The following is a 27,569-nucleotide window of genomic DNA, read 5'->3' as shown; positions in this document are numbered from 1 at the left end:
TTATATAAAACTCATTTCAAGAAAAAAAATAAAACTCATTTCTGTAAAGTTGGAAGTAATCTGTCCATTGTTTGAATTCTTTGGTCTTTCTTTACACTGTTACTTGGCGTTTAATCCTATTCTGGCTTGCAATATCATGGTTTATATGTGTGTCTCTCCTTCATTAGAACGGAAACTTCCTATTCTTTTTTTTTTCTTTTTTGGCTGCGCCGAGTGGCATGTGAGATCTTAGTGCCCGACCAGGGTTTGAACCTGTGCCCCCTGCATCTGAAGCACGAAGTGTTAACCACTGGACCACCAGGGATGTCCCTAGGAACAGAAGCTTCTGCAGGGATCCTATGTTATTTTTATACCTTCCACAGTGATTAACCTTCTGCTTTGCATTTCATACGTGTTAAGCAAAGGTGTATCAGATGAATATTTAGCGAATAATCTTTTAAAAAATTTCTAAATTGACGTATAGTTGATTTACAATGTTTCAGGTGTACAGCTTAATGAATAATCTTACACATTATTTTCCCATACCATTTTAAAGGGATTTCACACTCATTTATTTTCAACTCATTTCTCTAAGAAGTAGCTTTGTGCAGAGGAAAATACTATGTAGATTTTTGGACTTAAGCCAGGTCATAAAAGTTGATATTTAATAACAAAAACTGCTACCTCTGTTACGGCTCCTGCTGCTTCTCTAGTTGCCGCCTCTAGTTGCTGTTCATTGGGCAAGATTGTATTTTGTCATTTGTTACATCACTCAGCTTCCTTCCAAACCCTATGTGCTGTCTATTAATTTTTCTGTTTTAGCATTTAGAAAATATGCTTAGATTCTCATGACTAGATTTGCAAAAGCACATCTGTCTGACTCCTAACTTTCCTTTCTTCTATTCTACGTGGCTTTTTTCTAGTTCGTCATATGATCTCAAATTGTATTTTCAATATATATTCTTGTCACATGATAAAATGACCAACAAATGTTCATCCAAAAATAGAAATAAGGATGTCAATCCTAAAGACAGGATAAACAAAAGATGTCGCTTTTCTTAAGCACAAAATCTCACACAGAAAGTGGATGAGATATAAATTTATTTCGAAAAAGTATTTTAGAAAGTAACAGTAATTTCCTGTTTGGCGTGGCATGTAAATGCTCATATTAAAACCTGATCTTTGGAATAAATTATATTAATTTAAAAGTGAAAAAGTGTTTCCATGATGCCCAGAGTGGGCCCAGAACCACAGCCTCTGAGGGGCATGAAAGAAGCCCATACACACTTTCTGGAACTGATAATCTTGTCATGGAGATGGGATTCAGACCCGAGGTATTATATATATGTGTGTGTGTACATGTATATATAAAACAAAAGATGTGTGTGGCACAATGATAGTGTTCAAGCTCTGTTCCATTTATACAGTCTCTTTTTAAAATCAGACTAGTTCATTGCATTCATTCAAACATGCATGCGTTTAATAAATATCTTAAAGTGTGTATGGTTTCTACTATGTGCTAAGAAAACGCTGGGCATTGGATTGAAAGGCGGATAAGACACAGGAAAACTTCTGTTGAGGAACTCATAGTTCATGGGGGAGACAAGCAGATAATGATAACCCAGGACTGTACTAACAATGATAGAGATGAACAGGGATTCTTGGGAAGCAGGGGACGGCAGCAAATCCTTTGTGGACAGCGGAATGCTTCCAGAAGGAGGCCTGCGTCTTCTCTGTAGGAATAAGTAGGAATTAGCCAAGTGAAGAGGAAAGGTGAGTAGGTCATTCTGGGCAGGAGGAAGCACATGGATAAAGATGTCAGACTAGGAACGTCAGGGAACAAGAGCTATGTGCGGGGAACCAGACACAGTTCTGTGTCGCAGGAGTGGGACGGCACGGCAGGGAGTAGTGAGATAAAAAGACAGACAGCAGGCCGAGGCCAGATGCCACCTGCAGGCCACCTTCAGAAGTATGGATCTTGGGCTTCCCTGGTGGCGCAGTGGTTGAGAGTCCGTCTGCCGATGCGGGGGACGCGGGTTCGTGCCCCGGTTCGGGAGGATCCCACATGCCGCGGAGCGGCTGGGCCCGTGAGCCATGGCCGCTGGGCCTGCGCGTCCGGAGCCTGTGCTCCGCAACGGGAGAGGCCACAGCGGTGAGAGGCCCGCATACCAGAAAAAACAAAAAAAAAAAAAAAGAAGTATGGATCTTTTACAGACAGCGTGCGTTATCAAAAGTTTTATTTTTCCCTTTGGAGAGGAGTGACATAGTATGTGGTTGGTGTTGCATTCTCTATAGATAATTCTGGTAAGTGTGTGGTAAATCGGGTTAATCTGTCCTACTACCTGTTTTTATAAAGTTCTAGTGACACAGCCACACCCATTTATGGACACACTGACTGCTTTCCTATTGTGAAAATGGAGGTGAGTGGTTGTGAAAGAGAAGCCTAGAAAGCCGGTGAATGTAAATAAGCAGATGGATGTGAAAACAGGAGACCAGTTACGATGCTACGGCAGTAGTCCACGTGAGAGAGAATGAGGGTTTGATTAGGGCAGGGGTGATAGGAATGGAAGGTACCTGGTAAATCTAAGAAATATTTAGAAAGTAAAGTCAGGCAAGTTAAGGATCACTCACCGACTTCTAGAGTAGATGGAAGATGCTGCCTCCGGTTGAGAGAGTGAGAGCACAGGAGAGTACTCGTATGGGAAGGAGGGGATGCCTAAAGTTCTGAATGGACTGTGAGTCTAAGGCCTCAGCCCACCTGCTACCTCATTCAAGAAAGGTCTGAGCTTTGGGATTGGGGTATGGAGGGCTGCTGCAGTTCGGCAATTAAAAACAAAAAAAAGTATCCAATGGTTTGTTTTTTAAGCTGTACCCAAATATCCCTGAATCCTATGGAGCTCTGTCTCATCCTCATCTGTGTAGTCTGTCCCCACGTAGACCCCAGGTGCCATCGGGAACCTCTACACTGTCATCAACAAACTACATCCTTGGACTGAAAAATCCCCCCATCCAAGAAGTAGAAACGGATTTTGGCCCACATTCCAGTGTACTGGCCTTTGGGAGGGTCCACTGGTCATTGTCCTCCTAGTGCCACAGGGACGGCAAGGCCCAGGCCATTACCTTCTGTGTTTGTGAAAAGAGAAAACGCTATGCTGTGCAGTCAGTCACACTTAGCTTTTTTTATCCTTCTTACTTGAGTTTAAATTCTAGCTCTACCATTTACTGGCTGTGTGACCTTTGCAAAACCACTTAACCTCTCTGTGCCTCATTTGCTGCGCCTTTAGAACGAGAGCAATAACGGCATCTATCTCAGGATTAAATGAGACAAATTCAGGCAAAGAATTTAGCATAAAGCTTGGTATAGTCATTCAACATGTGTTTCTCAAATGGCTGCTGTAGAGCTAAAACCATGCTAGGCACTGTGACCATTGTGATAATTAAACAGGCACAGGCTCTGCCCTTATGGTGATACCAGTGTAGCACTAACCAGGTAATGAAATAACTATGAAATACTAAATTGAGGAAAGGGAGATAAGGGAAATGAATCTAGGATCCTGATATAGAACAAATGGTGTGTACATTTGTGCGCGTGTGTGCGTGTGTGTGTGTGTGTGTGTGTGTGTGTGTAGTAGCTGGCGGTTAGACATGCTAAGATTAGACAGGAAAAATCTCTCTGAGTAATATTTAAACTCAGACTTGGATGAGAAAGAGACAGCTGTGTGGGATGAAAGGAAGAGCATCTCAGGCAGCCAGAACCGCTGTGTGAGTGTCCTAAACAAGCACTCAAAGAAACATTAGTGAGGCTGGTAGAGAGTCACAGCCCACACTCTCAGGTGGGGAGCAAAAGATTTTTTATAACTAAGAGCCAGCTTCCCTGGTGGCACAGTGGTTGAGAGTCCGCCTGCCGATGCAGAGGACACGGGTTCGTGCCCCGGTCCGGGAAGATCCCACATGCCGCAGAGCGGCTGGGCCCGTGAGCCATGGCCGCTGAGCCTGCGCGTCCGGAGCCTGTGCTCCGCAACGGGAGAGGCCACGACAGGGAGAGGCCACGACAGGGAGAGGCCCGCGTACCGCAAAAAATATAAATAAATATATAACTAAGAGCCAATCTTTTTATCACTTTGTCTGATGGCAGAAAACTTAATCCAGTTACTTCTAGGCAGACTCGGTCAAAATGATTGATTACTCAGTCATTTCAGAAACCTCTGAGTAAAGTTCTGGCTTTTAAATAGCTAATATAGGATTTCTCCTTTGGACCTTTCCCGAGGCTGTGTCTAGACTCAGGGCCGGGCGTGGGGTATCCAGTTTGCAGGCATCAGCCGTGCCTTGGCAGTTGCTGAGACGCAGCTTCGTCAGTCCTCTGCTTGTGGGACTTGATCCCTGATCCATCATCGTAGGTGCCCACGTGTCTCCGTGGCCTCTGGTCCCTCTGGAGCCTTCCTTATTCTGACCTCCAGACCCATCCTGAGGTGGGTTCTGAGGCCTGTCCCTATATGTCTAAGCACTTCTACACATGTGAGCGTTCTCTAGCGCTGGGAAGGGCATAGGAGGTGGCCCTCCAGCTCATCTGCCCAGACAGCTCACTTCGCTGTTGGTATTTTATCCCTCTAGCCTCAGCCTGGAAATTTTCAAGAAGCTAGAGGTCTTTCTGAGCTACAGACCCATAAAAGTCAGATGAAGGTCTTGGGATTTCTCCAAATTCATCTGGGCTCTCAGTCATTTCCCCTTTGAGGCCCCACCTCTCCATGGACTGACCAGGCTTGGGAGGCAGGCTGAGACACAGTCCCCTTTTTGGAGGCCCTGCTAAATCTAGTTTCTTATCTGTCCTTGTGAAAAAACCCCAAAAAACCAAAAAAACCCACTTGCCTCCAAGCCCAAAAGGAGTTTTCAAACAAAATAAAACAAATGCAAGATATTTCCTTTGGGGTTTGAGTGAGTTTTCAAACAGAATAAAACAAATGTAGAACTGGCTATGCTTTTCCCCTTTTTCGCGCCAGCTCTTTTATGTTACAAATTTAACCTTGAGGCTGGTGCTCAGAAGAGCTTTCCGCTCTGCTCTGCCAATTGATTGAAAGCCTTTAGCCTTTCAAGACTTTAGCCTCTGCTTTGCATTTCAAGCACTTATTTTAAAATTCAAATGCCAGGAATTTGATTGCTTATTTTCTGAACTCGGGTCCGTCTCTCTCTAAAGCTGTAAGATCCAGCCTAACGTCTACTGTTGTTATGTAAAGCGGTGTAAAAATCTATTACTGTGAACATGATCAATGTCGATTTCCAAATGTTATCATGCCACGTCAGCATTATTAGCTTATTCAAGGACCTTTTAACTCTTTTTTCCGTAGATTTATCTGGCAACTTCTCAGTACTAAGCACGCACTCCCCTGCCCACTGCCACTGACAGAAGCCAAGCTGTGTGGTTCATTATCTTCTCCTCCTTGCCCACCCGCCTTCCAGGATGACCTCCACAGCCCCTCACTTCAGTCTCAGGGTTCTTTCACTCCCTCCCCGGGATTGTTCTGCAGTCACTGACGGGTGCTCTCAAGACCTTGCTGTCCTCCAGGACTCCACCTTAAACCCAGAAATCCTGCGTTCAGTCCTGGCAGCTTTCTTACTTTGCTCTTGTGGAGCTAGCATTTCAACCTCACAACTTCTAATCCAGAGCCCCCTCTTATTTTCCTCCTCCTTACAGAGTTCCCCGTGGCTTACTTAATTTCTTTCCCTTGATTTCTTTACCACTTGGATCCCATTGGTTACGTGCATTCTCAACTGTTAAAGGAAAAATCCAACAATCATATATTTTGAAAAGATCATGAGTTGGGCAGCATCCAGGTTCAGAAGTGCTAAGAGAAAGGAGCTCTGAAGAGCTGCTCTAGGTGAGAGATTTTTATAGAGCAAAGCGATCGGGGCAAGGAAGTTATACTGGGCATTTGCTGATTGATCAACGCAGGGTTACCCCCTTCATGGAGCAAAGGGATGTTTTGGAGCTCGTCTGGATACTTGTGTTGAGCAGGGAAGTGCTGATTGGTGGACCTAGGCCTTCCTTTTATGGGAGATCCCAGCTTAGAAACTAGCTAAGTTTTGGTTTGTTGACTGGGGCTTAGCATGAGTGACCCCTTCTTGGGCCTACTTTAGATATTTTAACATACCTGTACCTGACTGCATGTGACCATAGCACCTGACACGTCTCTAGATAAGTGTTTGCAGACCTCAGCTGGGTCTTAGTGTTATTCTCTCCCTCTTCCTCTCCCCTGCTTCTTTTTCTTATCTCTTTTTTTCTACTGGACTCTAAGCTACTGGGTCTTATGCCTCTGAATCTTTAGTGTCTAATACTCTTCTTAGTACTGATCAATAAATATTTGGTGAATGAATGAAGAAAAGAGTAATGCTTATTCTTCAAATAAATTCTAACATTTTATATCTACTTATTCATTCTTCAGTCATTCATAGTGGCTAAATACAATGATTCAAAAGTGTTGAATAGAAAACGTGAAATTATTTTAGATTTAAAGCATTAAAGAATGAGGAAAAATTGAGTTAAAGTACTTTATAGTTAAATCTGGCTCTTGAAATATTCCATTTTTAGGATATTCTCACCCATATTTCTATTTACTAGAAACATTAAATTATTACAAACTCACTTTTAGATCAACTTATAGTAGTGCAATTTACGTGAAAATGCACCCATTATAAGTATATATAGTTCAATGAGTTTTGACACATGTAGATACCCACGTAACCACCACGAACAGTAAAGATATAGAACATTTCCATCATCCCCAAAAGTTCCTTTGTGTCCCTGTTCAGTCAGTCCGGATCCACCTCGCTGTGTCCCCAAGCCCCAGACAATCACTGATCTGCTTTCTGTCACCATAGCTTCTTCTGCTTTTTCTGGAATTTCATGTAAATGGAATCGTACAGTATGTACTCTGTTGCGTCTGGTTTCTTTTGCTCCGTACATTGTTGAAATTTATCAGTGTTGTGGCCTCTGCCACAATTTGTGTAGCCATACAATGTTGATCAACTTTGAGGTTGTTTTAGTTTCTGGCTGTAATGCATAAAGCTGTTGTCAATGTTCTGCGTAAGTCTGTGTATGGATACAGTTTTCATTTCTCTTGGGTAACCACCTAGGAGTAGAATGCATGGGTCTTAGGCTAAGTATGAAGTTAATGTTATAAGAAACTGTCAAGCTGTTCTCCAGGGTGGTTGTTGACATTTTACATTCCCACCAGAGTTCTAGTTGCTCCCTATATTATCACACTATATCTCATCAACACTTGGCATTGTCAGTCCTTTTACTTTTCCCCATTCTACTGGGTATGTAATGATGTCTCACTGTGGTTTAAATGTACATTTCTCTGATAACTAATGATGCTGACAAGTCTTCATGCGCTTATAGGCAATTAGTAATATATTCTTCTGGTGAAGTGTTAGTTTAAACATTTTGGCAAGTTTTATCTGGGTGGTTGTCTTATTGAGTTGCAAGAGTTATCGATATATATGTCAGATATATATATTGTGAATATTTTCTTCTAGTCTGTACTTTGCATTTTTATTTCCCTAGCAGTGTTTTTCAGATAGCAGAAAATTTTAATTTCAGTGAAGTCCCATTTATCAATTATTTTGTTTTATGATTCATGCTTTCTGTGTTTCATCTAAGAAATCTTTGCCTACTCCGTGGTTGCAAAGAATCTCTCTTATGTTACAAGCTGATTTTTAAAATAGGTTAAAAACTAACCAGTGAGTCAGCATTGTTACGATCTTAGCTACTGTGGTCTAAAGAATAATTCTTCTCTGATACCGAAATCCCTGTGTAGTATACTGTGACTCTCCTAATTCTGAATTAAGCCTTTGAATAGAGATGAAGAGCTTTGAACAGTTGTTTAAAAAATTAATAAGTATCTCCAAAGGTAATGATTACATTTATTCCCAAACATAGAGACCAAGTGAGCAGGATATGAGAAGAGCACCCAGTTTCTCAATTCGGACTGTATTGAGGCTCTCTTCACACACACACACACACACACACACACACACAAAACAAGCTTGTCATTCCCTTTTTCTTTCTCCTTTTGTTTAAAAAAAAAATCTGTTTTGAGTCTCTGAATATGCCAACTTTTTCTGTCTTTTGTATCTTTTTCCCTTTATATTTGCTCTTCCCAGAAGGGCTCCATTTATTTCTTGCCTCTTTTCTTTCCCTTCCCATATTCCCTTCTTATCTCTTTTTACTTCTCTCTTCACCTCTTCTATTTCTAGTTTTTTTTTCTCACTGATTATTCCCTTCTGAAATTGACTTAGCGTGGAACCTATGTATAAATAGACAGAACTATGCATTCAGAATTTGAGTAGAGTTTTATAGTGTCTATTCACAATTTTGAAGATGAGTTGAATGCTTTATGCTTCTCTTTAAAAACTGACCAAGTTGGTTTTAATTTGAATATTGTTCTCAACTGATTCTCTCTCCTGTCATCAGGTAGAATCAAGTTTTATTTGGTAATTTGGGAGAACTTTTTGCACAGAGATGAACCACGGATACAAAGCTCTTTGGTAGGGAAATAAAATCTTCAATGTCAGATTGTTTTTTCAGGAAAATATTTATTTTGCATAAACATTGTACAAAATTTTAACTGTTCAAATGTACTTTGGGAGGTTTTGCTGATGTTTTCTTTCAGAAAATATGGCTATTTCACAGTCCCTTTTAAAGAATCTCACAGGACTTATAAACTGCTTCATAAAATGCAAACCTACAGAGACACTGTCCTGTATTCTTTAAGCCTGCAAAATTCTTTAACATTTCCCATTTCTTTTCTTAATGTGGTACAGTGATTATTTTTATTCTCCCTTTCTCTATTCCATATTCTGTCTTCATTTTTTTTTCCAATTTATGTCATTTGCTCTCTCTGTATATTTTTACTGCACTCTCTTTAAGGGTTTACAGTTTGGATAGCACAATGATTGCTCTTTCAGTGTCTTCTTCCCCCTTCAGGTTTTCTATTTTCCCACCCCTCTATACCACATTCTCTTATTCCTTTAAAAATTTCTGCTTAATTCACATCTATGCTTCTCCTTAGATCCAATTCAGCGACTTCTGGCAGCTCTTAGGAGAAGAAAAGAGTTCTTGTCCAGTACTTCATTTCTGTAATCATTTGAAACCTACAGACTAAGACATTCGGGAACAATTATGGTTTAATGCTTCATAATGAAAATGCTTCTTTTCAGTCCATTTCAACTGTCCTCAGAGGTGCTAAAACTTATTTAACATTTTAGTTCATTGAATAATGCATTTAAAATGAATATAGATGGAAAGAATCAGGGTATGGCTAGAGCCAAGGTGAACTGCAAATCATGGAAACAGTGGGCATATTTCAGAATGGGTTTTCAAAGTTTTATATCTGTGAAAGCTCTAAAGACAGAGTGGCATAAATAAATGTTAGAGGGGATGGATAGAGACTTGGGGAAGTCTGAGAGTTACCGCCCTAATCTGCCTATGGTGATTTCTTTGGCATCTCCAATTTAATGTTTGTACGTCACATGAATCACTACTTCATAGTATATCCATGTTCATTTTAAAAAAAATAAATTTATTTATTTATTTTTGGCTGCGTTGGGTCTTCATTGCTGCACATGGGCTTTCTTTAGTTGTGTCGAGTGGGGGCTACTCTTCGTTGCATTGCGCAGGCTTCTCATTGCAGTGGCTTCTCTTGTTGCGGAGCACGGGCTCTAGGCACGCGGGCTTCAGTAGTTGTGGCACACGGGCTCTAGAGCGCAGGCTCTGTAGTTGTGGTACACAGGCTAAGTTGCTCTGCGGCATGTGGGATCTTCCCGGACCAGGGCTCGAACCCGTGTCCCCTGCATTGGTAGGTGGATTCTTAACCACTGAGCCACCAGAGAAGCCCCTCCATGTTCATTTTTGTATAAAATAGTCTCCCAAGTCTCCAAGTAAAATAGTTCTATTAGATGACTTTTTTCTTTTTCCTGTGCCTTTCAGTCCATCCAGCACCTTGTTCAAGTGTCTGTAGGGGTAGGAGTGCCCAGTGTGACAGGCTCAGCACCAGAGCAAGAAAGTTGGGCATCTCGTCCAACTTGTTTACCCTCTTGCTTCCCGTCACCGTTACCATCATTAACTGGGAATGAGGGTGCTGGAGGAGATAGATGGTGGTGGTGATTGGGGGCAGCCTCTCTGGTAGATGACTGTCTCGAAATGCAATGGATTGTTTGAGTAGAGAGTGACTCACCCTGAGTGGAGGTGTTTAAAAAGAGACAGGGGACGTCCCTGGCGGTCCAGTGGTTAGGGCTCCGCGCTTCCACTGCCAGGGGCACGGGTTTGGTCCCTGGTTCAGGAACTAAGATCCCACATGCTGTGTGGCACAGCGAAAACAAAATGGTGGGAATGTAAATTGATACAGCAACAACAAAAACCAGAGTGAGGTTGTGGGCTAAGACTGGATAAATGACCTATCAAAGAATCTGGCTGTTGTGGTAGAATAGAAGGGAATTTTTATTTTTCTAGAAAGCATTCTATCATTAAATGGATCATTTACATTAAGATACAAAAAAAATCTAGTATCGTTTTTAGGGTATTGAAAGTAAACCATCAAAACAATTCCACTAAGTAGTAGAAATTAGAGATAGTATTGTTGAATATAAAATTTACTAATGAAGTAACTGTAAATTAAAAATTTATTAAAGTGCCTTGGTTTTATTGGGAATAAAATTAATTGTTCTTACTAAAATATAAACAAGCAAAAACTAGAATGGGAGGGAATTCCCTGGCTGTCCAGTGGTTAAGACTCAACACTCTCACTGCCGAGGGCCCGGGTTCGATCCCTGGTCAGGCAACTAAGATCCTACAAGCCATGTGACCGAAAAAACAAAACAAAACACCGGAATGGGAGTATATTGTCCTCTGGCTAGGTAGCAGTGGTGTGTTGGGTAGAGAAAATGAAGAGATGATGGGAGGAGGAAAGACAGAGAAGAGCTGAGGATGGGGCTGAGAACTGTCCTTAACCTGTTGCATTGGTTTTCACTGGGTCATGTTATTTCCTTTTGCCATAGCAGGCTAATCAAACGAGCTCTGGGACCTTCTTCAGGCATTCTTTCTTTCTACTACCATCTTGGCCTCTGTGTAGCTTGGAAATCAGTGGGAATCCATCCGGGTTCCTTCCATATTTAACATTTGGGGGCTTCCCTGGTGGCACAGTGGTTGAGAATCCGCCTGCCAATGTAGGGGACACGGTTTCGAGCCCTGGTCCTGGAAGATTCCACATACCGCAGAGCAGCTAAGCCCGTGTGCCACAACTACTGAGCCTGCACTCTAGAGCCCGTGAGCCACAACTACTGAGCCTGAGTGCCACAACTACTGAAGCCCGCGCACCTAGAACCTGTGCTCCGCAACAAGAGAAGCTGCTGCGATGAGACGCCTGCGCACCGCAACGAAGAGTAGCCCCCGCTCACCACAACTAGAGAAAAGCCCGCATGCGGCAACAAAGACCCAACGCAGCCAAAAATAAATAAATAAATTTATGACACTTGGAAAGATGAACGCTGACGTTGGAGGAGATAGAAGTAATTTCTTTCTTTTTAAATGCTGACACATCGACACCCTGCTACTCAAAATATAGTCTGTGGACCAGCAGCACCTACAGTGTGGACATCACAAGGGAGCTTGTGAGAAATGCAGAATGTCAGGCCCCAGCCCCACCTGCTGAATCGTGATCTGCATTTTAACAAGATCTCCATGGGGATTCATGTGCACAGTCAGGCTGGAGAAGTACTGATCTAACATATTTAGTTGGCATTCCTGTAGGGTGTCCTCTACTCCCAGGGTGTCAATAATTTCCTGGAATGTGTTTAATTGGGGCTGTGCTCTCTTAATTAATCTATTAATCCATTATCACATTTAATCCTCACAACAAACCTTCAAGATACCTTAATCCTTCTGTTGCAGATAATGCAGTTAAGTAACTTACCTAAGGTCACAGAGCTGGTAAACACTGGAAATGTTCTACTGGGATCTGACTGATTCCCAAGCCTTTTTTTCTTTTCCTACACTATATTGCTTTTTCTTGAACTTAATAATGAGTAATTGTTTATGCATTGGGAGAATAAACTCATTAAAAAATTAAGGTTGTAAAAGAGAGCCCCCTTTTGAGCGTATTTAGAGAAAGAGGTCTTTCAGTCATTTAAAGATTATTTCAACCCTCGGAATGGGAGAAAATATTTGCAAAGGAATCAATGGACAAAGGATTAATCTCCAAAATATATAAACTGCTCTGCTGCTCAATATTAAAAAAAACAAACAACCCAGTCAAAAAATGGGCAGCAGACCTAAATAGACATTCCTCCAAAGAAGACATACCGATGGCCAAGAAGCACATGAAAAGCTGCTCAACATCACTAATTATTAGAGAAATGCAAATCTACATTTGCATTTCTACAGTAGAAATGCAAATGTAGATTTGTAGAAATGCAAACTACAATGAGGTTTCACCTCACACCAGTTAGAATGGGCATCATCAGAAAATCTACAAACAACAAATGCTGGAGAGGGTGTGGCGAAAAGGGGACCCTCTTGCACTGTTGGTGGGAATGTAAATTGATACAGCCACTATGGAGAACAGTATGGAGGTTCCGTAAAAATAGAATTACCATATGACCCAGCAATCCCACTACTGGGCATATACCCAGAGAAAACCATAATTCAAAAAGACACATGCACCCCGGTGTTCGTTGCAGCACTATTTACAATAGCCAGGTCATGGAAGCAACCTGAATGCCCATCGACAGATGAATGGATAAAGAAGATGTGGTACAGGGGCTTCCCTGGTGGCGCAGTGGTTGGGAGTCCACCTGCCGATGCAGGGGACATGGGTTCATGCCCCGGTCCGGGAGGATCCCACATGCCACGGAGCGGCTGGGCCCGTGAGCCATGGCCGCTGAGCCTGCGCGTCTGGAGCCTGTGCTCCGCAATGGGAGAGGCCACAACAGTGAGAGGCCCGCATATCGCAAAAAAAAAAAAAAAGATGTGGTACATATATACAACGGAATATTACTCAGCCATAAAAAGGAACGAAATTGGGTCATTTGTAGAGACGTGGATGGACCTAGAGACTGTTATGCAGAGTGAAGTAAGTCAGAAAGAGAAAAACAAATATCATATATTAACGCATATATGTGGAATCTAGAAAAATGGTACAGATGAACCGGATTGCAAGGCAGAAATAGAGACAGATGGAGAGAACAAACGTATGGACACCAAGGGGGGAAAGTGGTGGGGGTGGTGGTGGTGGTGGTATGAATTGGGAGATTGGGATTGACATGTATACACTAACATGTATAAAATAGATAACTAATAAGAACCTGGTGTATAAAAAATAAATAAAATAAAATTCAAATAAATAGTAAATAATAAAAGAGGAACTATAAAGTCACAGGTAAGGGGGCCAGGAATATCCTCTGACTCCTGATTCTGCAGGGAAAACTTATGAAACCTCGAAATACTATTCACTCTGCCTCAATTGCCTTATTTATAAATTGGGAAATTTATATCTTTTGGGAAAAAAAGAAAAGATTTTTTCAAATAGTGCATTGCACCTCTGTTGGTGATAAAGCAAAGAAGACAGAGTGAAGCATCATTGGTCCCTGGCTTTTGGAGTAACTTAGGGAAGTGGGAAGAGTGCATCCTGGCATGCACACACTTCATCCTGCCCATCAGCTGACTTGTATCTTGTTGCTGCTGAGGTAGGCCCCATCTGTTCAAGCCCATGTTGAGCCAGGTGCTAAGAGCAGTACTGATTGTTTTATGCTTAGGCTGCCCATATGCCTCCATGCAAACTGTAGTTCAAGAGCTGTAGAACGATTTGCATTTGCAGTCTATCAGATGCCTTTGAACAAAACTAGTGCCAATAAGGCTATTTGAAAAATGCTTAATATTTGCCAAAAGAGTGTAGAACGTGTGGCCACCAACCAGATTATTAAGAAATCTTGCATTTTCAGAAAAGCTCCATTTTCCAGGGAGAGGTGCAAGTGAAGAAACCCTGTAAAACACTGGAGATGACCCTGATCACCCTTCGTTCTTGGAAAACTCCATTCAGCTGCAAAAATAGAGGCTAAAACCCAAAGCCACTGACAATTTGATTTGAGGCTAGAGTATTCTTAAGTCACCCTAGCTCAGGGGTTGTAACCCTGATGGATTTGTTTCTATCTGGGCAATATCTAGTGTGGGCTGTCCACACTGCATGAGCATTTCTTGGGGGAACGAGATAATGCTTTAAAATGAGCAGCGTATTTGAAGCATGAAGTGAGCCTGGGGGCACGTCCCAGCATCTTTAGAGTAGAACACGGTGTACACCGGGGCATGGTTTTCAGTGGGGTGAAGGCAGGGGAAGGATTGATATTTCTGGATGGGTCTCAGGGCTGTTCTCACACTTGAAGGGAACTCTGTTGGCCCTACCTTTCACAGGGTATGTGTTTGTTGGTGGAGGAGACCCGCCCCTCCAAGGTCTTTCCTCTGCGCTGGCCAGCCCTGCTGTCCCTAATGTGATGACCTTGGGGGCCTCCAAGCTTGGGAGCTTTCAGAGTCGCCTGGGAGCGGGGCCTGATAGCGGCGCCTTCCTCACGCGCTCCATCGTCAGCCTGTCCTTCCCTCCAGCTTCCTTTCTGACGTTAGTAGAAGGTTGGGACTTGGGGCGAGAGAGCGGCCCTGGACTTCAAGGACCGATGAACTTGGAGGCCCCACCCCTCGGTTCAGATCTAGCCCAACTCGGAGAACTCAAGAGTCAGCCTCTAGAGTAAAGCTCTTTGAGTTAATATATGTTAAAAAAAAAAAAAAAGGGCAAACGCATCCTAAATGTCAGTCCGATATCCACGGGGGCGTGAGACAGCAGGTAATTAGAAGCAATTAGCTGTCCCCCTGCCGGGAAGCCGGGCAATTACCTTTTCTCTCTTCCTCTTCCGTCTGTCCTTCTCTGTGGAAGCGGTAGAAAGGCTTTGCTCCCCAAGCAGCAGTGTACGCTGAGCTGGCGCGGGAATGAGGAACGGACTGAGCAGGCATCAGCTCTGCTCCTCCCGCCGCCGCGGCGGCCGCCGGCAGAGCAGTGCATTGTGGAGGCTGAGCGCGCCGCTGCGGCGGGACCTGCGGCCCCGGGATCGCGCGCCGTGGAGCTGTCCGACGTGCTGACCGTCCCGACCCGCGGCCGGCGCGTGCCCCGCGCGCCCACCTGCACCGGACCCCAAGACCTGGTCTGCCGCTCACCCTCCGTCTGTCCGTCCGTCTGCCTGTCTCTCCTTACCTTGGGGCGCAGCGGCTGGAGGAAATCATGGTGTTCGCTCCAGGTACACCAGCACCTTGCTTTTTCACCAGGTGTCCGGAAGGGGAGCAGGGAAGAGACGGGAGAGGATAGAGAGAAAAGACTTTTCTCTTCGGCCCACCCGTGCGTTTTGGAGTTATTACTGCCTGTGAGCGGGGGACGGGAGGGAGAGTGCCCCTCTCCCCAGTCCCGCCCCATCTGTCCTGTAAGAAGCTCAGCCTTCGTCCTGCCCCGCCGCTGCTAATGCCGCCTGCTGCGCCGTATCCCGTCGGACTCAGGCACCTTGCGAACTGGGACCTTCACAGCAGCACAGGCGCCTACTTGAGCGGGAGGGTGGAGAGGTGGGGCAAAGAGTAGTGGGTTTCGGGCTACTTCGGTGGGAACCTTCTTCAGTGCCACTTCCCCCTCCGCAGAAGTGATCGAGTGACCCCGTTCCTCCCGACCTCCTGGGGAGAGAAGTGTGTGAAGCCCAGGGAGTGGGACGAAGGGCGGAAGAGCAGTACTCCTTAAGGAATTAGATCTGAAACTCCAGCGGCCGGAGGCTGCAGTAGAGAGGCTGCTCCTGCGGCGCCGCTGGCTGTTGCAGTGTCTTTTTGGAGCTGGCGGTGAAGGACTCAGTCCCTTTGCTGCTCTCTGTGGCTACAAGTTGGCGAAGAGTCATTTGCCTGCGGTTGACCGGCGGACTGGCGTACGCGTGTGTGTATTTGAGTGAGCCTCCCCAGCCCCCCAGCAAGGACATGGGCGTGTGTTTCGGGTGAGGTCAGGAGAGTTAGGGAGTGGCGGGGAAAGCGTGGTCATTATTAACGTAGAAAGCTCTCTCTAGGGAAGAGCTTCAGTCTTTTTTCCCCCTCTCTTAAATGACAGGCTCTGCTATCGTTGAAGACCGTTGTGGGGGAAAAAAGAAAAAGTAAGGAAAAGAGTAGAGGGGCCTGGAAGTCTTTAATTTTGTTATGGTTCTTTAACTTAAAAGGTTGATTTGCATTTGCTGTGGCCACTGACCTCAGATGGCTAGGGAGGAGAGGTATAATGCATTTTTAAAAGGTAAGAATTGAGCCTGGCCTTCAAAAAATTCACATAGCAAAACTGGAGAAAAGGAAGCCCCCCCACCCCCCAAAATCAGCAGGCTAGCTGAGGAGGCAGGAATGAGTTTCTGTCGTTCTGACACTCACCACAGGCAGTGACTCAGAGAAATGCCTTAGAGGAAAGCCCAGGAGTCCTTCTGCCCACCCCAAATAACTCAAGGGGAGACGGTGTTCTGTACAGCGAAGGACACTCAAGCAACCCAGAATCTGTGACGTTGGGAAATAGCAGCTCCTTGTTGCATTTATAAGCTACTTAACACTTTGTAAAAGCATTTTCAGGTCGTTATCTCATTCGATCTTCAGGTTGCCCTCTGAGGTAAGCAGTAGCATCTCTAGTTTACCACCCCCCAGGGAGGTGGTGGTTCCAGATTGTCTTGCCAGCCTCAGCTGGAGTTTTCTGACTTCAGATTCTCTTTCTTTTTTATACCTCAGACAAAATACCTTAGTTTCAGGGATAGCTGCTTTTTGGTCCAAGGTCAGACATAGCCAAAGGGAAGTGTTCTTACACTTCCGAGGGGGGGGGGATGGGCTGGCGTTGTGCAGTGAGGATTGTTGGGCGATGTTAACTAGGCATTTTCTAAAAGCATGGTAATAGGTGGAAGATTGTGTAACGAGCAGTGGGGAATTTCTGGAGCCCACCATTTGGGTAGGGCTTAATTTTTCCATTTTTCCCCAAGTTTGTATTAGTTCTATCTTTTCATAACTGTTAGAGATAGCACAAATTGACCTGAATAGGATATGTACAGAAACTCACAGGGAAACACTTTTTGGGTCATTTCTTCAATTTTGAGTTTCTCTTGAAAAGTCATAAGCATTTTGGGGCAGTAAGAACAGGGTGCTAAAAATATTATGTCAATTACCTTCTCATCTACTGATCATAAGTCTTCTAACTCATGTAGTGATATTATTCTGAAAGAAGATCAGAACAATGAATTGCTTTTTAATTCTGCCAGATTTTCAGCATTACAACCTCATTTCTAGGACTCTTGCTCTTCTAAATCTCTTTAATCTGGGGATCCAGATGTTTTGTACTAAGTGAGGGGAAATACTCCCCCATCCCTTTCTCCAAGCCAACCTGGCACTCAGGAAGGGAGGGAACAGAGGCAAGTGCTATGGTTATTCCAAAATTAATAAAAAGTGTTAGAAAATTCAAGATGAATATAATAACAAATTAACAGTGAGCTGATCATAAAATTGGGTCAGTGGGTACTATGCCCTTCAAAACCCATTGTAGCTTTTCTGGATTTTAGCAAAGGGAGACAAGAAGCCTGAGTCCTAGTTCCGGCCTTGCCTGTATAGACGGTCCTGCCTTTGAATGGTTCTGCTGCCTCTTTGCTTACCTTAAAGGCAAGGTGAAAAGTGACAGAGATTCATGAAGCAAATTTAAGTCCAGAAGTATAATGGAATGAAGGAGAAATAACCTTATATAACTCTAGTTACGATTCACTCTCATCATATAGTATAAAATAGTCTTGCATTCTCTTGTTTCAATTCATCTACAGATTATAAGGAACAGGGCTTAAGTGGGGCAGGTTCTTTGGGTGGTTTTTCAGTTTACATAGGGTAGACAATTCAATTCTACACTTTTCCCCCTTCTTGTACCATTCATAGGCTTTGTAATTTAAGAGGGTTTTAGTTTTGTGCATACCAATGTTAAACCCCTTAAAGGTAAGGGCCAAGGCTACTAATTATTTGAGAATTCAGTTACCTGAAGGCTGCTATCACTCATTGCTTCTTCCCTTTAAAGGAATTACACAAAATTAATAACAGTTAAATGAGAAATAAAAAATTACAGAATTTCTCTGTAAACACCATATATCCCTAAACATAGGTTACACTAAGCTGGGGTGGGGGTGGGGCCATGGCTGAGGCAAAGGGTCAAAGGCAGGCCCTTTGCTTTTCCTAAATATCTAATCTATTCCTCCTGCTTTCTTACTCCCAAACAGTGGTTAGAATCCTTCTTCATAGAGCAATTTGAGAAGATTTAGATGCATACCACCAGTGCTAAAGGAAAGAGGGTGACACAAACAACATGGCAAAATATTTTAGCTCCTGTGCATGCTACTAAATTGACCCAGGTTACTTAGTCTGTGACTATAGCAAAAGCTCCCACTTGGGAGAAAAGGAAAAAGTTCTGGAAGAAAATGTCTGGACTTCCCATATGGTACTGTTGGTTTTGTGGGGGAATATCAAGGCATTCTTACCAATTTGTGGATAAAGTCAAAGCAGAAGAAAGAAGAAAGACCACTGGACACTGGTGTTGGAAGTGAAAAAAAGCACACAGGAGAATGTCGGGATATTTCCTGGCCTATTCCAGGATGAGAAGGAAGATGCTCACAAATTCAAGTGTCTTTTCAATGCCATGGTTTCACCCAAAGAATTCAAGACTATGAACAATCAGATGAGCAACCCCTCCTCCCTTAAGGAAGAGCTATTAAAGAATAGAGTATGAGGTGGAAAGTGAGGACAGAAGCTTCCTTATCCCTGGGCAATTCCTCCCTTTCTCCCAGTGATTAGTATATACTTCAGGGGTTAAAATGCACCTCTCTGTAGATGGACCTAATGTATACTTGACTTTGTTTGGATTGCCTTCAAGTAAGAGGTTCTGTCAGCAAAGCGATCTCTCTTCTCTTGCACATGAATTAGTCAAGGTCTGATAAGGATTTCAGGGGGGAATAAAAATGGTATAATTATAAGCCATTAGCCAGTCCCTTGACTTCTAAGATTAGTTTGAAAAACATTTAACAAATATAGTTCTAGAGAGAGCTATCAAAAGTATTTAAGAAAATAATTATTGCAAGGGTGTTATAGCTTTTCTTTATATAAATCTCTTACCAATTCTTGAGAGATCCATGAATGAATAAATTACATAGCAGACTGTCTTAACGGTAAGGTTTGCAGTCTGCCAACTTAAATTCTCTTCTGTTGGCATAAAGGGTTTTTTAAAATTTTTAATTAATTTATTATTTAAAAAAATTTATATACAGTTAAATTGACCTTTTTTGGATGTACAGTTCTCTGAGTTATAACTTATGCATAGAGTTGTATAATGACCACAGAACAGTTCCATTGTACCAAAAAATCTTCTCCTGCTACCCCTTTTGTAATCAAACCTTTCCTCCTACCCCTAACCTCTGGTGACCACTGATTTGTTTTCTACTCTTACAGATTTGCTTTTTCCAGAATGTCATATAAATGGGATCATACAGTATATAACCTTTTGAGACTGACTTCTTTTACTCAGTATAATGTCAGTGAGATTCATCCACATTGTTGCCTATATCAAGAATTCATTCCTTTTAATTGTTGAGTAGTATTCCATTGTATGAACGGACTCACAGGTGTTTATCCCTTTTCCCAAAAGTTTAGGTTATTTTCAGTTTTTGGTGATTATGAATAAAGTGATAAACATTCCTGTACATGTTATGTATGAACATAGGTTTTCGTTTATCTAGGGTAAATACCTAGGCTTGGGACTACTGGATCTTATAGTAAGTATATGTTCTTCAGAAGGGTTGTACCATTTTGCGTTACCATCAGCAATGTTTGCGAATTCCAGTTGGTCTGCATCCTTGTCTTTCTAACAGGCATATAATGGTATTCATTGTCATTTTATTTTGCATTTTCCTAATGGCTAATGATTTTGGTAATTTTTTTCAGGATTTTATCAATATTTGCCATAGGTGTGTCTTCTTTTTTTTGTAATTTAATTTTATTTTATATTGGGGTATAGTTGATTTACAATGTTGTGTTAGTTTCAGGTATACAGCAAAGTGATTCAGTTATACATATATATATATATCCATTCTTTTTCAGATTCTTTTTCCATATAGATGATTGCAGAATACTGAGTAGAGTTCCCTATGCTATACAGTAGGCCCTTGGGTTTTTTAAAAATATTTATTTATTTGGTTGCAGCAGGGGTCTTAGTTGTGGCAGGCAGGGTCCTTAGTTGTGGAATATGAACTCTTAATTGTGGCATGCGTGTGGGATCTAGTTCCCTGACCAGGGATTGAACCCAGGCCCCCTGCATTGGGAGCGCATAGTCTTATCCACTGCGCCACCAGGGAAGTCCAGTAGGTCCCTGTTGAATGTGTATCTTCTTTCGGTGAAGTGTCTGTTCAAATCTTTTGCCCATTTTGCGGGGAGGTGTTTGTGTTCTTATAATTGAGTTTTGAGAGTTCTTTATATATTCTGGATACACATCTGTTGTTGAATATGTGATTTACAAATATTTCCTTCTAGTTTGTGTCTTGACTTCATTCTTTTAACACTTTTACCTTTTTTAAGGGCAAAAGTTTTAAATTTTGATGCAGTCTAATTTATTGATTTTTTCTTCTGTTGATTTTACTTTTGATGATGTCTTAGAACTTTTTCATAACCCAAGGTCAGGCAGATTTTCTAAAAGTTTTATAATTTTCCATTTAGATTGAATCATGGGATTTGATGCCCACCCTTATCACTTCATCTAAACCTAATTGTCTCCTAACAGCCCCACCTCCTAATACCATCACATGGGAGGTTGGGGCTTCAACATGATAATTTTGGAGGGACAACAAATATTCAGTCCATAATAAGTTGATTTTTGGATATGATGTGAATTACAGGTCAAGTTTAAATTTTTTTTTTTGCATATGAATGTCCCATTGTTCTAATACCATTTTTTTGAAAGACACTGTTCTCTGTTGAATTGCCTTTGTAACTTGTTAAAAAATTATTTGACTATATTTATATGGGCCTATTTTTGGACTCTTTGTTCTGTTTCTTTCATCTTATCCTTCCACTAACAACACATATTGATTACTATAGGTTTACAGCAAGTCTTAAAGTCAAGTAGTGAAGGTCCTTGTGGAAGGACAAGAGAAGTCCTTGTTCTTCTGTTTCAAAATTTTTTTGGTTAGTTCTTTTGCTTTTCCCTATAAATTTTAGAATCAGCTTGCCTATATCTACATAAAATCTGCTGGGATTTTGATTGGAATTTCGTGAAATCTATAAATCAGTTTGTGGAGAATTAATAGCCTAAGCATGTTGAGTCTCCAATCCATGAACATGATATGTCTCTTCATTTATTTAGGTCTTTTATTTCTTTCATCAATATTTTGTAGTTTTCAGATCTTGCATATGTTTTGGTAGACTTATACCTAAGTATTTCTTTTGGGGGAGGAGCATTTAAATGACATTAAAAAAATTCAGTATCTAAACATTCATTGCCAGTTTAGAGATATGATTGATTTTTGCATGTTGACTTTGTTTCCTATGATTTTACCTACCTCTCTCATTAGGTATAGGAACTATTTTGTAAATTTTGGGGGAATTTTTATGTGGGCAATCATGTTGCCTGTAAATAGAGGCCATTTTATTCCTTTTTTTTTCCTCCCAGTTTTATGCCTTTTTGCACTGGCAAGGACTTCTAGTACAATGTTAAATAGGAGTCGTGAGAGTGGACATTCTTGCCTTGTTTACAATCTTAGAGGAAAGCATGCAGTCTTTTACCAGTAAGTATGATGTTAGCTGTAGGATTTTCTGTGGCTACTCTTTTAGATTGAGAAAGTTCCTTTCTATTCCTAGTTTGCTGCAAGTTTTTATCATCAATAGATGTTGAACGTTGTTAAGTGTTTTTTTCTGCTTGTGATGATATGACCAAGTGGATTTTCTTTTTTAGACTGTTAATATGGTGGATTACATTGATTTTCAAATAGTGAACCAGCCTTACATTCCTGAGATAAAACTCACTTGGTCATGATATATTATTCAGTTCATTAATATTTTGTTGAGGATTTCTTGTCAATGTTCATGAGGAATGTTGGTTTACAGTTTGCTTTTCATGCACTATTTTTGTGTGGTTTTGGTATCAGTATAATGCTGTCCTCATAAATGATATGGGAAATGGTCTCTCCTCTGCAGTTTTCTGGAAGAGATGGTGTAGTATAATTTCTTCTTTAAATGTTTGAATTCATCAGTGAAACCATCTGGGCCTAGAGTTTTCTTTGTAGGGAGCTCTTTAACCATGAATTAAATTTCTTAAATAGATATAGGACCATTCTGTTTATCTTGGCTGAGTTTTGGTAGTTTTTAACAGAATTAGTCCATTTCATAAAAACAAAAATAAACAAATGGGACTTAATTAAACTTAAAAGCTTTTGCACAGCAAAGGAAACCATGAACAAGACAAAAAGACAACCCTCAGAATGGGAGAAAATATTTGCAAATGAAACAACAGACAAAGGATTAATATACAAGCAGCTCATGCAGATCAATATCAAAAAAAACAATCCAGTTAAAAAATGGGAGGAAGACCTAAATAGACATTTCACAAAGGAAGACATACAGATTGCCAAGAGGCATGTGAAACAATGCTCAACATCACTAATTATTAGAGAAATGCAAATCAAAACTACAATGAGGTATCACCTCACACCAGTCAGAATGGCCATCATCAAAAAATCTACAAACAATAATTGCTGGTAAGGGTGTGGTGAATAGGGAACTCTCCTACACTGTTGGTGGGAATGTAAATTGATACGACCACTATGGAAAACAGTATGGAGGTTCCTTAAAAAACTAAAAGTAGAACTACCATATGACCCAACAGTCCCACTAATGGGCATATACCCTGAGAAAACCATAATTCAAAAAGAGACATGCACCACAGTGTTCACTGCAGCACTGTTTGCAATAGCCAGGACATGGAAGCAACCTAAAAGTCCATCGACAGGTGAATGGATAAAGAAGATATGGAACATACATAAAATGGAATATTACTCAGCCATAAAAAGAAACAAAATTGAGTTATTTGTAGTGAGGTGGATGGACCTAGAGTCTGTCATACAGAGTGAAGTAAGTCAGAAAGAGAAAAACAAATACCGTACGCTAATGCATATATATGGAATCTAAAAAAAAAAAAAATGGTACTGATGAACCTAGTTGCAGGGCAGGAATAAAGAGGTAGACATAGAGAATGGCCTTGATGACATGCGGTGGGAGGGCGAAGCTGGGGTGAAGTGAGAGTAGCATCGACATATATACACTACTGAATGTAAAATAGTTGGCTGGTGGGAAGCAGCAGCATAGCACAGGGAGATAGGCTCGGTGCTTTGCCATGACCTAGAGGGGTGGGGTAGGGAGGGTGGCAGGGAGGCTCAAGAGGCAGGGGATATGGGGACATGTGTATGCATATGGCTGATTCGCTTTGTGCAACAGAAACTAACATGGTATTGTGAAGCAATTATATACTCCAATAAAGATCTATTAAAAAAATAAAGGAATTAGTCCATTTCATTTAATTTGTTGAATTTATATGAATAAATTTCTTTGTAATATTCTCTTATTATCTGCTTAATCTATGTGGGGTCTGTAGTGATCGCTCCCTTTTGTTCCTGATACTGGAAATTTATGTTCTTATTTTTGTTTGACATTTTGGCTACAGGTTTGTTTGTTAATTTTTAAAAATCTTTTCAAAGAAACATCTTTTTGTTTCATGAATTTTCCTTATTGTTTTTCCTATTTTCAGTGTCATTGGTTTCTGCTCTTTATCATTCCTTTCTTTCTACTTGCTTTAACTTTGCCTCTCTTTTTCCAGATTTAAGATGACACATTGTTTATTTGGGATTTTTCTTTCTTTTTTTTTTTCCTAATATAAGTATCTAATGCTATAGATTACCATCTAAGCATTGCTTTAGAATATCTTATAAATTTTAATGTTGTATTTTCATTCAGTTCAAAATATTTTCTAATTTTCCTCAATACCTCCTCTTTGTCCCATGAATTACTTAGAAGTGTGTTGTTTAGTTTCCAATTATTTGAAGATTCCCTACATATCTTTCTGTTATTCATTTCCAGTTTAATTTCATTACGGTCAGAAAAATAAGCTTTCTATGGTTTCAGTTGTTTTAAATTAGGTAAGGTTTGTTTTTGAGACAGAGTATGGTCTATCTTGGTGAATGGCTCACGTGCCCTTGAAAAGAATGTGTATCTGCTCTTTTCAGGTGAAGTGCTTTATAAATGTCATTTTGTTACAGTTGGTTGATGATGTTGTTCATTCTTCTATATTCTAGCTGATATTCAGTCTACTTGGTCTATTGATTACTAGGAGAGGAGTGCTGAAGCCTCTAGCAAAAACTCGATTTTTTCGTTTCCCCTTTGGTTTATCACCTTTTCTTCATGATTTTGCTGCTCTTTTATTAGGTGCATATACATTTAAGATTGTTGTATCTTTATCTCTGGTAATTTTTCTTGCTCTGAAGTCTATTTTGGCTGATAATAACCTAGTCATATCACCTTTCCTTTGAGCAGTGTTTGCATGGTACAGTTGATTCTCATCATTCATGGATTCCATGTTCGTAAGTTTTCCTACTCACTAAAATTTATTAGTGAAATAGATCAATGGAAATCAATATTTGCAGTGCTTTCTCTGTCATTCAAGCACATGTATAGAATGGCAAAAAATTTGAGTTGCTTGATATACATGTTCCCAGCTGAGGTTGAACAAGGCAATGTTTTACCTTTTTGTTTCAGCTCTCATACTGTAAACAAATGTGCTTTTTGTGGTCTGTTTAGTTTTTTACACATTTGTGTTTTTCTTGGTGATTTCATTGTTTTATGTGGCCTTCAGGTGTGGTGCTGAGGTGTCGTCTAATGTCCTAAGTGCAGGAAAGTTGTGATGTGCCATATGGAGGAGGAGATTATTAGATAAGCTCCATTCAGGCATCAGTTATAGTGCTGTTGGCTGTGAGGTCGATGTTAAGAAATCAGCATCATGTATTAAATAAGGTGTCTTTAGGACTTCCCTGGCAGTCCAGTGGTTAAGACTCTGCGCTTCCACTGCAGGGGCCATGGGTTTGATCCCTGATCGGGGAACTAAGATCCCACACCCTGCATGGCGCGGCCAAAAAATAAAACAAACAAATGAACAAACAAATAAATAAGATGTCTTTAAACTGAAGCAGACATACAACAAAGTTATGTATTGATCGGTTGGCAAAAATGTTGTGACCAGAGGCTTGTAGGAACCTAACCCTTGTATTTCCCTTGGGAGCAGTGGTTCCATATTTGCTAATTCACTGTTTCCAGTGACTTTATAATATAACTACTCTAAATGAGAATTGACTGTGTATCGTTTTCCATTCTTTTACATTTAATATCTTTATCATTATATTCAGTGTAGGTTTCTTGTAGATAGCATATTGTTGGGTCTTCTTTTTAATCAAATGCATAGAGTTTTAAAGGTGGTAAGTTAGCTACTGACTGCCTAGATGTCTTTCTTCTATAATTACTGCATTTTCTTTTTAAAAAAATGTATTTATTTATTTATTTATGGCTGTGTTGGGTCTTCGTTTCTGTGCGAGGGCTTTCTCTAGTTGTGGCAGGTGGGGGCCACTCTTCATCACGGTGCGCGGGCCTCTCACTGTTGCGGCCTCTCTTGTTGCGGAGCACAGGCTCCGGACGCGCAGGCTCAGCGGCCATGGCTCACGGGCCCAGTTGCTCCGCGGCATGTGGGCTCTTCCCAGACCAGGGCTCGAACCCGTGTCCCCTGCATTGGCAGGCAGATTCTCAACCACTGCGCCACCAGGGAAGCCCATTACTGCATTTTCTAATTCCCCATTATCATTTAAAGTTAAACAATATTTCATCATTTGAAAATTTTTGTTGTTATAGTTCTAGAAATTTTAATAAGCATAGATAATCAAGAAGAAAATAAAAATCACAATATTATCCAGCAGCAACAACTGTTAATTTTTTATATACAACTTCTCAGACTTTGTCTCTATAATTACATCTTTCACTTTCTTAAACAAAAAGATTATCCTGACGTGGCTGTTATTTTTGGACATGATTGTTTACAGGACGTACCATTATCTTTTCATGCCATTCAGTTGTCTTCTACATATCATTTTAAAAAAAGACGTAGAGCAGAGTTGTCATTGTTCCCATTTTTATAGATGATAAAAGAAAGGTTCAGAATGCCTGATCAATTTAATGTTTCAGAACCAAGATTTGACATTGGGTGCACTTATTTTCTATACACAACGTAGTTTTAAATACATAGCAAGCAGCAGACAATTTGCACGCTAGAATTAGAGACAAAGAAAAAGAGGTAAAACTGGTCTCCTTTGGGGAGAATCTCTGTATATTGAGCATCTCTTCTTCCAAGTTAGAGGACACGAGTTACTCTCTCAACCACCTTGAAATGGGCTCTGTCCTTTCACACTTCCTGGATTCTTCATCTTCTCCTTGCCACTGCCAGTGATGGAGGGTGAAACAGTGTACAGCCAGAACTGCCAAAATAGAAGGGAAAATAAAAAGCTCTAACAGATTTACACAGTGCTTTATGATTTCTAAAGCATTTATATTAACTAAGTGCCACATGCAAGACATTTCTTGGGTCGAGAATAAATGGTATTGGGTTAAGTATAGTCTCTCCTCCTCTATACAACTGATGAGAATATTTCAGTTATTTGACGGCAATTCAAATAAGAGGCATAGTTGGTTGCTGCAGAAGCTTGGGTTTGGGGACAGATAGGCCTGGGTGCAAATAGCTCACCTCTGCCATGTCCACACTGTGGCATTGGCTAAGTCATCCCATCTTGCTGATTTGCTCATTTGTTAAATGAAGATCAGAATATCTGTTTTCCAGGGTGGTGATGATAAAGATGAAGTGCCTGGACTACGGGGTGCTAAATGGTAGTGACTACTGACATTATTGTTTTAAAAGGCAATGACTAAGAATGTGTATTATATATATATATGCATGTATATGATTTCAAGATTGGACCATCAGTCTTAGGGAACTATACAGTTGATTCTTTCCATAGAAGAAGACTGGCTTACTGGTTCACTGTGTCACCTGGGTAGAGGTTACAAAACTTTAAAGTAAAATGCTCTGACAAGGTGAAATGATGATAAAGCAGGTGTCGGAGTGCATCCTGGGATGAATAAGTTATGAATCACGGAAAGTTGCTGTTTAAAGGCTCGCAGCTGCGTGCTTGAAAGCAGATGGCGGTCTTGCTGATCTGAATCATTCTGATCTTCTCTAAATTTAAAAGCTGAATGATGATTTTCTGGTAAAGGTATAATGCAGTATATTTTTAATATTTAACTACGTAGTTAGGGTAAATTAGTACTTTGGGATTTGAGATATTGTTTCACATTCTCTATGCCCTTTTTTTTTTTTCCTGGAGCCTTAAGTTCCCATTTCGTGATCGTA

The 27,569-nt window shown here is 41.1% G+C and overlaps 1 protein-coding gene and 1 long non-coding RNA gene across 12 annotated transcripts in view; one reads left to right on the top strand and one right to left on the bottom strand.

Moving 5' to 3' along the window:
• Positions 1 to 27,569, top strand: part of AKAIN1 (A-kinase anchor inhibitor 1) — an 81,349-nt gene that overhangs the window by 16,562 nt on the left and 37,218 nt on the right. The window contains exon 3 of one of the 11 annotated variants that reach the window (XR_004486579.2): positions 18,313 to 22,605. The exons of 9 other annotated variants lie outside the window; for them this stretch is intronic. Coding sequence is in view for 1 of the 2 variants with exons in the window: in XM_033439362.2 (XP_033295253.1) it covers positions 15,294 to 15,309 (16 nt within the window). In the remaining variant the exon portion in view is untranslated. Of the gene's footprint in view, positions 1 to 13,274; positions 15,310 to 18,312; positions 22,606 to 27,569 lie in introns of those variants that run through there. One more of the 11 variants, XM_033439362.2, reaches the window with a different exon arrangement.
• On the bottom strand, positions 1,039 to 6,945 carry LOC125961301 (uncharacterized). The gene is made up of 3 exons (XR_007471841.1): positions 4,078 to 6,945; positions 2,196 to 3,837; positions 1,039 to 1,967 (listed from the first exon to the last, which is right to left on the bottom strand). It is a non-coding gene; the product is annotated as an uncharacterized LOC125961301 (long non-coding RNA).

Source organism: Orcinus orca, chromosome 15, assembly GCF_937001465.1.
Source record: "Orcinus orca chromosome 15, mOrcOrc1.1, whole genome shotgun sequence".
Taxonomy (NCBI): Eukaryota; Metazoa; Chordata; class Mammalia; order Artiodactyla; family Delphinidae; genus Orcinus; species Orcinus orca.
The sequence above is the reverse complement of the archived record's forward strand: the minus strand, read 5'-3'. Positions and strand labels throughout refer to the sequence as shown.